Below are 12075 nucleotides of genomic sequence, written 5' to 3' on the forward strand. Positions count from 1 at the left end.
GTGAGTGGGGCCTTGATCTGCCCTCCCACTGGTGGTGAGGGAGGGAGTGGGGCTGGGGCAGAGGCAGGCGCTGCACAGCCAGGGCAGGTGTGAGATGGTGGGGGGGTACAGCTCCTGCTGCTATGGGCTGCCATTGTGGGCTGGGGCTGGGGGCCACGATGGGCTCTTGCCAGAGAGGGCTGGGCTGCACTGCGCTCGGACTGTGGCGGAGGCAGCACTGGAAAGAAGAATTGTGGGGACTACAGTGAATTTTGAAGTGGCTGCAGCCCCACCCTTAGCCCGCCTCCCAGTGCTGCTGCCCTCCCCCTTGAGTACAGTCTGGCCCAGCCCCCCGCCAGGAACAGCCTGGCGCCACCCTGGCCCCAGCAGACTTACCTGCTGCCAATGCTGTCAAGGTCTTGGAACATACCCCTATTTGTTATCGTGTAGAGTGGTTTCCCTTTATGTAAATTTGAGTTATGCGCAGTTTTTCAGGAACACATGTACTACATAAAGCAAGGGAAACTTGTACAGATTTACCTAAAGAACCTTGTCTGTTAGACATCAAACTACATTAGGACAAAAAGAACATACCAGTAACTTACAAGTTTAAAAAACAATTACAAGGACAGTTAAAAACAAATCAAAAAACATCAAGGCAATAAACGTACTATTCAGACATTCAAAATGTTAACTTAGTCACACAGCAATATCAGATGGTCACTTATCAGGTGATTAACTTAAGTCACACAGCAATATCAGGAAAAAGCAACATGAGGAAAAAAAAAGTACTAATTTGTTTCATATGTAATAATCAGAAGGCAACTGCATGAGGCCTTATACAATAAGGGGCAAATTCTGCCCAGAGTTATGTGGGTAGAACAAATGCACAGCTCTCTAGTTCTACAAACTCATGCACCAGTACAACATCAAGATGGAACAGAAACTGAACTGAACAGAAACTGTGGACTTGCAGCCTGCTATTTGAGATATTTGCTGCGCTTCTGGGATATACACACTACTCCATGGAACTACATCCTCTTGAACCATGAAAATCTGCCTATTCCAAATAGCTGAGACCTTAACTGTAGCTGACAAAGCTGTCCAGGGGAAAAAAAATAATTAGGGGTGCACCAATAGAGATTTTGTGAGCCAATACTGATAGCCTATATTTAAGGAGGCATATGGCCGACACTGATACAATTTCCAATACAGTTGCCTCCAGCTGGTCAGTTCGGTGGGGTGAAAGGGGAGGAGGGAGGGAAGGGGCAGGCGCTGCCCAGGTTGGGGGGGGGGAAAAGCTGTGGCTCATGTTGGGGGGAGGCAGCTCCTGCCGCTGCCTGCACCCCAGGAGGGCATGGGGGGAGGGGGGGGGCATGTGCGCCCCTGGATCTTCATGGGCCGGGGTGGGCTGCAGCCAGGGCTCTTTTTGATGGGGGCTGGGCTGGGCTTGGAGTGGGTAATGCTGGAACTGGAAGGATGCTTTATTCACCCCAAATTTCACAGCCATCCTGCTCCTGGAGCCGCTGCCACCAGCTGCCCAGTGCTGCTCTGGCTCAGCGTCCCGCCCCGCACATGCTGGGAAAAGCCGCGGCAGCGCTGGGTGGCTGGTGGCAGTGCTGGGAGCTGAGCTGCGGCAAAATTTAGGATGGAGGCAGCATCCTCCCAGTGCTGCTGGCAACTACTCTGAGATCAACCCCCGCCAAGAACAGCCCCATGCAGCCCTGGCTACAGCCCACCCCACCCCGGCCCACATAGATCTGGGGGCTCACGGCCTCCCATGCTCTCCTGGAGTGTAAGCCCTGGTGGGAACTGCCCCCACCACCAGCAACCACACCGCCTGGGCAGCTCCTGCCCCTGCCCCCACTCCCTCACTGCAGGGGGTGCTGATCTGCCCCCCCTTGCCCCTTCCCTTCTCCCTCTCCTTCTACCACAACAGGACTGGAGGCAGCTCTCCACACTGCTAGCTGTGCTCCTGGCTGCCTGAGTGCTGCACCTCAGCAGCATGTGGCATGAGCATTTATCTGCCAAATTATCAGCCCCATAGGGCCAATATCTGAAACAGCAAATTTTCTTTATATCTGTATTGATCTGATATTGGATCGACGTGTTGGTGTACCTCTAAGAATAATAAAATGCAAAATATTTTTTTAATAGGCATTCATGCTCCTACAAGCACACTTGCAATCTTTCCCCGGTAGTACAGTAGGCCAAGTTCTGAACCCATCCACTTCAAGTGTCGATTTAAGTTAGGCCTGTGCCACAGCTTACATTTATGACATGATTAACCAGGTAATCATGTCTTAAGTTATGACTCCACCACAAGTTCAATCAAAACAATCACCTACTCTGGATATCTTCAAAAAACAGCTGGATGCTCACCTTGCTGGGGTCATCTGACCCCAGCAGTCTTTCCTGCCCAAGTGCAGGGGGGGCTGGACCTGATGATCTCCAGAGGTGCCTTCCAGCCCCTAACTTCTATAAATCTATGAATTAATGACATGATAAAAGAGGGAATAAGCTACAAAGTTATTCCACAAAAAACATGCAGTAACTTTGTGGCTCACTCCTATCATCCCATTAATTAAATGCATGGCCAGGGGGGACCTTGTGGCTGAGAGCTCCCAGCTGGAGGGCACATCTGTGCCACCAAGCCTGGAAGTTTGCAGCTGATGTAGGCCTCAGCTGCAGGAGTATATGCCCTTGCAGCTGGAAATCCCATGAGCTTGCTACTTGTTGGTGAAGGGGAATCATGATCCCAGGCAATGTGGGTTTTCTAAACGTTATCTTAACGTGGCACAACTATGGTTTGGTGCTCGTAAGATTATCCGTGCATAAGAACTCTGGTTTTTAAAAGCTCAAATCATTGAGCTGAAGCATTGAATAGAAGTAGTTGTGCTATGTTAAGATAACATTTAAAAAACCCACACTGTAATAAAAAAAGAGAAATAATCCCAAGTATGACAAACTACAATAAGGTCTATACCTACTACAACGTAGTAAAAAGACTTTAAATTAAATATAGTATATGAAACCACTATGTTTTCTGACGTTCTAAATGAATTCAGGTTCATTAGTAGAATTCACAGGCTAAGCACAAGGTACTAGAGTTTGCTGATAAACTATGAATAAAATCAACAAATTAAAAAGTGAAGTATAAAGATAACAAGATCTACTAGTTCTAAAATCTGAAATGTGCGGGGATCTAAATAAGCTATTTTAGCCACTAGTTAGAGAAAAATCTCTCCCCTTTGCTTAGTACAATTTGTTTAAAATGAAAGGTTGTTTAGTAAACTTTACCTGTTTTCATGGATCAGTCAAGTTCAAGGTAGTTTTTAAACTAATAAAATTATATTCTAAAATGCTATTTTGTGCGTTTTTAATTGAATTTCCATCTCAATTCAGCTAGGCACAAAATTACAAATTCAAAATTAAACACATGGTAAGAAAATTATGGTTCAGTATTTCCTAACATAAACAAAGAAAAATAATTTATATAAATGTATGCTAAAATAAATAACCGCTTAAATAAGTATGTATGACAATGGTATATACTCCTGGAAAAAAAACAAACAAGTTTAGCATAAATGCTATATTTAGTTATAAAGCAACGTCTTTTCAACGTCTTTACCAATGATAATTGTATCTTCTTAATTAGAAAAATAACTAACGTATAAATGCTAAACAAGGTTTTTATTGGTTTTTAAAGAAGAAATAAACCTTCAATCATCCAAATGAATGTGGCTTTTTGGGTGGCTTAAAAGTGCTCCGATCATAACCAGACTACCCTGATATAGAACTACACTGCTCACATTTACCAATATACCTAAGTACAGAAGATTACCGAAACTATCAAAGAAAAAAATCACTGGTTCTCACAAGTTTTGTGCACTGTTGTGCTCCAGGGTATTTGTGGAGGTTATTATACCACTGTACAATTTATCCAAGTTAAAACTGGCACTGTGTAAGTAAAAATATAAATATGAAACTTACCAAAAACCATTCGCCATATTGCAGGATGTGGGCGAGTAAAGGGCCCTGCAGAGAGAAACATTTGTTAGATGAAAGTCAATTGTTTAAGAAGAACGGAAAGCCAGAACCACAGTACATTATCAACATTATCATTCTCAATCTCCCTTCCAGGTGCATAAGGGTTTCACTTGGAGACCTGGCTATATTTAAATAAAATATGCTCTTTGGTAATTAATGTTAAATTAATTCCAAAGACTATATTTTTGGTCAATTACCAGGTTATAGAAGAAATGTTCAATTACCTTTTACTGGAATTTTCTCCCTAGTGGTAAGTAAATATATTTTGGACTAACTATCTGTCACTTGTTTATATCTTGATTTGTTTTTCAGATTACATGTGTTTTATAGCTTGCCCCAGTTAGAGGTAAAAGTAATCAAAAACAAGGTGCGAATGGGGGTGTGGAAGTAAGGTTTGGATGGCCACGGGAAAATGCTCTTCTAGGTAATGGGGAGTGGGAATGCATCCGGTAGAATGGATTGTTTTGAATTCTGGGAGGAGGGTGCTCTACCATATTATTTAATACTGTTTAAGTTATTTTGTCTTTTACTGTATATCACATTGAGCCTATTTTGGGAAGGGAGAGAGAGAGAGAGAGAGAAAGAAACAGAGAAAGAGCTAACCTTCCCATTTCTGCAGGTTAGCAAAGAAAGGAAAGGTCCCAGCTCTCTCTAACTCCATATCTTACCAAGTGAGCTTGAATTTCTAACCAGTCAGATATCAGACACTACACAGGATATCTGATATCATGAGGGAAGTGCTGGTTTGTGTGTGGGTGGTGGTGGGGGGTGGATGGTCACAGGGATAATTACACCCTCAGCTATCTCCCAACTGCTGGGAAAGAAGGGCACTGGGATTTCAAGTGGATGCTTTTCCTAGACCCTGGCTTGGAATAATTGCTTCACATCTCCTATATAGAACACTCCTTTAAATACATTTTAGAATAAGAATTGCCTTTTTTTGCAACAGTAGTACACTGTTGACTATGATTCAATTTTTTATATGCTATAACCCCAAGATCCTTTTCTGATTTTGTGTTTGTCCACCTGATTTCTCCTTTCCAAGTGCTGCATGCTGCACTTTGTCTTTATTGAATTTCATGTGACCTATTTCAGATCACCTCTCCAATTAACGAAGATAATTTGGATAGAGATGCACCGATACACTGGTCCCATATTGGATCGGCACTGATACAAGGAAAATTGAGAGTGCTGGCAATCGGCTTTTTTTGTCTGACGTGGCCAATAATGTGGCCAATAAATGTGCATGCATGTATGCAGCCGCAGTGCAGCATGCAGGCAGCCAAGAGTGCAGCTGGGTCTGGCCGGTAAGTCTGTTGGGGGAAGGGGCGAGGGAAGGGATGTGGGGGCGCAGATCGAGGCCCCCGTGGTGAGGGAGGGAGTGGGAGTGGGGCTGTTCCCCAGCTGGTCAGCACCTGCCCCTGCCCTAGCCCCACACCCTCCCTCACCACAGGGGCCTTGATCTGCCCCCTCCCCCCCAACCCACCAATGCCCCTTTCTTCCTCCCACCCCTTCCCCCACAACAAACTTACCAGCTGGACTCTGGTCTCCATGCTGCAGGGCTGCATATCAGCAATTGGACTGGTATTGGCCAATATGGCTCGTTAAAAATAGACCATTGTTATTGGCCAAAAAAATCTCTATCAGTGCACCCCTACATTCTGAATTCCTTACACTGTCCTCCAAAGAGCTCGGTGTCATTCATAAATTCCTTTAAGTGCTCTCTTTATTCTGTTCTCCAAGCTGTTAATGGAAATGTTGAATAGAACCAGATGATGACAGACCCCTGCAGAACCCATTTGAAAAGCTCCTCCACAGGGAACAACTGAGAGCCAGTCTTTGACAGTGCTTTTATGGAACTTGTTGTTGCAGCTGATGTTAACTTGGGGAAAAGTTAACCTGCAGTTAATGTTTGTATAAACACTTCTTGCATCTGTATGGAGTTACAAATCTGCTCCTAGAGGCTTCTGAAAAAAATCTATTCCAATGCATTATGGGCCTGGAATCTTCATTTTTAAATATCTGTTACACTAAAGTCCATCTAATTCCCGCCTTCCTATGAGCCTTCTGTTTCTGTTAACTAAACAAGCTTAAAATACTTTAAAAGATGTATTAGTGGGAAAATTACAGGTGGAAGGTTTAAAATTATGATTTTCTATTAAATTATGGCCTGTGGCTCTTCAGATAGTTTTGCAGCCTACGAGGACTGGAATTTAAGAAGGCCTTTGACATTGTCTCTCATCCCATTCTCATTAATAACCTGAGCGACTGTGGCATTGATGCCTACACAGTTGGATGGGTCAAAAATTGGCTGATGGGGTGCACCCAGAGAGTGGTGGTGGACGGGTTGTACTCGACCTGGCGGGATGTGAACAGTGGGGTCCCCCAGGGCTCGGTCCTGGGGCCTACACTGTTCAACATCTTCATCAGTGACTTGGAAGAAAGGGTGGAAAACAAGTTGTCCAAGTTTGCCGATGACACCGAGATGTGGGGAGAGGTGGGCACGCTCGAAGGGAGAGAGAGGCTGCAATCAGACTTAGACTACAGAGGTGGGCGGATGGTAATAGGATGGGGTTCAATTTAGATAAATGCAGGGTGCTGCACCTGGGGAGAAGGAATCCACAGCATCCATACAAGCTGGGGAGCTCCCCACTTGTGACCACAGAGGCGGAAAGGGATCTTGGAGTCATTATTGACTCCAAGATGAACATGAGCCGTCAATGCCAGACCGCAGTCAGCAAAGCCAACCACACCTTGTCGTGCATCCAAAGATGCATCCCAAGCCGGTCCAGAGAGGTGATACTCCTCCTCTACGCGACATTGGTCTAGCCTCAACTGGAGTACTGCATCCAGTTTTGGGCACCGCACTTTAAGAATGATGTGGCCTGCCATGAGAGGGTTCAGAGGAGGGCCACCCGCTTGGTTGGAGGGCAACAGGGCAGGGCCTACGAGGAAAGGCTGAGGGACCTGAACCTGTTCAGCCTCAGCAAGCGGAGGCTGAGGGGGGATTTGGTGGCTGTCTACCAACTCGTTAGGGGAGATCAGCAGCAAATAGGAAGAGCCCTATTCCCCCTAGCAGCACCTGGGGTGCCGAGGAACAATGGCCAGAAGCTGCTAGAGAACAAGTTCAGGTTAGAGATTAGGAGGCACTATTTCACTGTCAGGGTAGCTAGGATCTGGAACCAGCTTCCTAGGGAAGTGGTCCTCGCTCATACCTCGGGTGAATTAAAAAAGAGGTTGGATGAACACCTGTCTGGGGTCATGTGACCCCAGCATGTGCTCCAACCACTGGCGGGGAGTTAGACTAGATGATCTATTCAGGTCCCTTCTGACCCCTAACTACTATGAAACTATGACTGAAGACAGAGCTGATCAGATGCTTTAACAAGCTCCCTCTACTACCCTAAATTTTCACTTTTTATGCTGTGTGTAGCAATAGCAGAGCTTCCTCCAAACACTTACTTAATGAAAATACCCTAAATACACTAAATCATCTCATGCCACTGTACCCTATTTATTCACCTTTCACACACTTTTTCCCCCCTAAAGTTAACAGTTGAAAATTCGAGTGTCTCCCCGAAATGAGGGGACTGATTCTTAACAGTTTGGTTAAAAGGAAAGGTCTTGTCTTCATTTTGCCTTCCCCAGACAAGGTGCATGTCCTACCAAGGAGCATGTGATATGCAAATAAATACAGTAAAACTCTTGTGAAATGTGCACATTTATACAGGAAATCAGCACATAAACACAGAGGTATGCTATGTGCAGCTTCATGCAATGAATACAAAAACTAAAATAAAAAATTGGATTTCTCAGCACATATGGAATACACAAATAAGACCCTATTATTAGAAAGAGAGGATTAGAAAACTCTTGGAAATATGAAAGTTAGAGGTGCTCTAGCAGAAAGAAAATCTTCAAATTCCCTGTGCTTTCCCTCATCTCTCAAATTCATCATTTCAACAAGCAGGCTGTGAAAAAGGTCAGTTAATGAAGTTTAAACAGAAGACAGCCTTTTTAGAGCTAGAATTCAGTCCTGATAAGCAGTTGGTGAATACTAATGCTTAACACTGGCATCCTAGTAATACATGAACTTGGAGTGGCAAAACTGACCTATAACATACAAAACACATATAATGTGACAACAGTAAGCTAGCAAAGACTATAATGCATCTAACTCAACAGTGTCCAGCATCATCAGAGCTTTGCCCTTTGCAATACATCATAAGTAGAGCATAGAAATACTAAACAATTATTTTGATTTACTTTGCACCCCAGCAAATTATTAAAATATCCTGTTAGATTTCATTCTCTTATCGCACAGAGATTCAAATAATGCATCTCTGCTGTTTTCCATCCACTGGAAGGTTTACATTTGGACTCATTCCCTTAGCCTACAATGAGACCATAGCGTTTCACTAGCCTCTGTTTGCTTCAGCTTTTTTATTAGTAAAATGGGATAATGACTGACTTCCTTTGTTAAGCACTTTGACACTTATTGATGTAGATCACTATATAAGAGTCTTCAACCCATCTTCAGTATAAATTGGCAATCTAATCTCCAGCTCTGCAGTTGAAAAAAGGAGGCTATTTCTATTTTGAAGTTACAGGGCTCTCTATTTCAGAAACATGCAAGCCAGAAATACTCTGAATTTTGTTCATATTTCAGTTCAGCCATTAAAAGCTGATTATGCATGCAGTTACTTGCAGTAATGTAAAACAGTGATGAAAGATTAAGCCACGCTTTCCAACTCAGAAGAAACATGACCATAATAAAAGAAAACGTGCAGACAAAAGAAAGGTAGAGAATAAATTAACTTACCATTTGGAAAAGCTAGAACACTGATGATTAGGAAGAAGAAAATCACAGAGAGGATGCCTTTCCAAATATTGTCTTCTGGGCCAGAATCATCCCTGAAGAGAGACAACAAGCTGATAAAAGCATCTTTTTTAAAGGCAGTAGCGAGTGGCTCTTTTATGCAAACTACATATCTAAATCAAGTACATTGAAAATAAACACTGAAAAAGTCAAGGGGTTAACAACCAATAATAAAAGAAGTTAATTCTATAATCAGGTAGTAATGGTTTGCATTCAGTGGAAGTGAGGTAAGCTACCTTGGGTTAGCTTTCACTTACCAAGGGGTAAGAATGTACCTAGTGGCAGTAACTACTGAACAGCCAACATGTGGTAAATCTGTGCCCCATTTTATCCCATGGTTGACTACCTGTGTCTCCATGCTCAAAGAGACAATTCAGCACTTTTTTTATTAGCACCTTGAGATTACTAAAGAAAAGTGCCGTGTCAACAGCTCGATGTTAGTCATAGTGTCGTTATGTTACAGCCAGAGGACAGACTTTTAATGTTTCAGTAGTCTGAAACAGACAGAAAATCCTGGCAAGGTTGACTTAGCTCTTCTCTCTTTCAAATAGCTAGACAGAGTTCATGAATCCTTTACATGGGAGAGTCACATATTTCAGAAGAGAGTTAGCTATAGAAAGTAAGTCTTCTGTTCTTCAGTCGCTTTCTAGGAAACTTAATTTAGTAGCAATAACCACCTCCAACTACTTCAAGCATCCATCATATTTCACCATCCCGTATATATTAAAATTATATTGTTTGTTCCTTGATGACTTTACCCAATTTATCTATTCCATTATTGTTCCCAACCTTTTGGTACCCAGTTTTCTATCTAGTTTTACAGTGACAAGGCTAGGCAGGATGGAGAGAATTTCTTATTTCAGGATAATTTAAAACCACATTTGCAACAGGGTAGTCTGTCCAATAGTACATGCCATGAGATCAGTGAAAATATTGATACAGACTCTCAACATACAGCACTGACATTTAGACTCAGCCAAGCCACAGGTATGGACAGCTATACCTTGTACAAGAGAGACCAAGTGGACAAAAGGGGTGGGGATGTAGCTCTCTCTGTCAAGGAAAGCTACGCATCCCTGCAAGCCGACACTGGCACCCAGGGTGGACAACAGGAGACCCTTTGGGTTAAAATCTGTGGGGAACATGGCACAGGGGACACACTGGTGGGAGTCTACTACAGACCTCCCACCCAGAATCAAGAGCTGGACCAGGAGTTCGCCAGGAAATTGGCCGAGGCCACCAGCTCTTGGTCCATGGTTGTCATGGGAGACTTCAACTACTCAGACATCTTGTGGGAAGAGCACTCAGCCAAATCCGAACAGGTTGCAAAGCTTTCTCATGTGCGTGGATGAGCTACGACGCAAAAAGTCCACAGGCTGATAAGAGGCAAAGCACTGCTCGACCTGGTACTAGCAATGGGGGACAACTTTATCAGTGACCTAATGACTGAAGGGAAGCTGGGCGACAGTGACCATGAGCTGATCACCTTCACAATCCGCCGTAAATCTGGCACGAGAGTCAGCAATAGAGAAGTTCTCAACTTCAGGAAAGGTGACTTTGACAAGCTCAGGAAGCTTGTCAGTGAGGCCCTAAGGGACCATGACCCAAAGGGGAGGGAAGTTCATGAAGAATGGTTGCTCTTCAAGGGAGCGATCCTGGATGCACAAGCAAAGTCTATCCCATCTTGGAGGAAAGGCAGCAAAAGGGCACAGCAGCCCCCTTGACTCTGCAGGGAACTAGCAGACAGACCTACAAAGGATGGAGGACTGGATCCACCTCCAAGGAGGAATATTCTGCACTGGCCCGGAACTGCAGACAGCAAGCCAGGAAACCCAAGGCTGCGACAGAACTCCAAGCTAGCTACACATATCAAGGACAATAAAAAGTCCTTTTTTAGATATGTGGGAAGCTGGAGGAAAAGCAAGGGCAACATTGGACCCCTGCTAAACCAGACGGGACAGTTGACAACCGACATCCAGGAAAAAGCCAACTTGCTAAATGGGTACTTTGCGCCAGTCTTTCAACAGTCCCATGGGATGCCCCTGACCATTACGGGATGGGAAGGCCTGGGTGAGGGAGATTCCTTACCCTCCATCAATGCTAACATCGTGAAGGAACAGCTTGAGAGGCTGGATTCCTTCAAGTCAGCCAGCCCCGACAGCTTACACCCCAGGGTACTGAAGGAGCTGGCAAGCATCGTAGCTCAGCCCCCGGCATGGATCTTCAAGAACTCTTGGCATTCCGGTGAAGTGCCCGATGATTGTAAGAAGGCCAATGTGGTGCCTATCTTCAAGAAAAGGAGGAAAGTGGATCTAGCAAACTACAGGCCCATCAGCCTAACCTCTATCCTGGGGAAGATCCTAGAAAAGATTATCAAAGAGATCATTCTCAACAGACTGGCTGATGGCAAAATCCTGAGGGACAGTCAGCATGGGTTTGTCATGGGTAGGCCTTGCTTGACCAATCTTATTTCTTTTTATGACCAGGTGACCTATCACCTGGACACGGGGGAAGAGATTGATGTTGTATATCTTGACTTTAAAAAAGCCTTCAATCTGGTATCCGATGATCATGTTTTAGCAAAACTGGCCAACTGTAGCCTCGGCTTTACTGCGGTCCGCTGGCTGGGCAACTGGCTCCGTGGTCAGACCCAGAGGGTGGTGGTTGATGGAAGTCAATCGTTGTGATGCGCTGTGACCAGTGGAGTCCCTCAAGGCTCTGTCCTTGGGCCTATATTATTCAACATCTTCATTAATGATGTGGACATTGGAGTCAGAAGCGGACTGGCCAAGTTCACCGACAACACCAAACTTTGGGGTAAAGCATCCACACCTAAGGACGATCCAGGCTGACCTGGACAGGCTCAGGAAATGGGCAGATGAGAACCTGATGGTGTTTAACATTGAAAAATGCAAGGTTCTCCACCTTGGGAAGAAAAACCCACAGCATGCTTATAGCACTACAGATGAAAGGGACTTGGGGGGTCATGACTGACCACAAGATGAACATGAGCCTTCAATGTGATGCTGTGGCTAGTAAAGCGAGCAAAATGCTGGCTTGCATCCATAGATGCTTCTCAAGCAAATCCCAGGATGTTATTCTCCCATTGTCCTCGGCCTTGGTGAGGGCGCAGCTGGAGTACTGCGTCCAGTTTTGGGCTCCACAAT

The 12075-nt window shown here is 44.6% G+C and overlaps 1 protein-coding gene across 2 annotated transcripts in view; it reads right to left on the reverse strand.

Moving 5' to 3' along the window:
* Positions 1-12075, reverse strand: part of PTDSS1 (phosphatidylserine synthase 1) — a 55711-nt gene that overhangs the window by 37324 nt on the left and 6312 nt on the right. For both annotated transcript variants that reach the window (XM_006273232.4, XM_059723864.1), the window contains 2 exons: positions 8852-8943; positions 3973-4017 (listed from right to left, as the gene is read on the reverse strand). In XM_006273232.4, coding sequence (XP_006273294.1) covers positions 3973-4017; positions 8852-8943 — 137 coding nt within the window. The remainder of the gene's footprint in view (positions 1-3972; positions 4018-8851; positions 8944-12075) is intronic.

This window comes from Alligator mississippiensis, chromosome 3, assembly GCF_030867095.1.
Source record: "Alligator mississippiensis isolate rAllMis1 chromosome 3, rAllMis1, whole genome shotgun sequence".
Lineage (NCBI taxonomy): Eukaryota > Metazoa > Chordata > Crocodylia > Alligatoridae > Alligator > Alligator mississippiensis.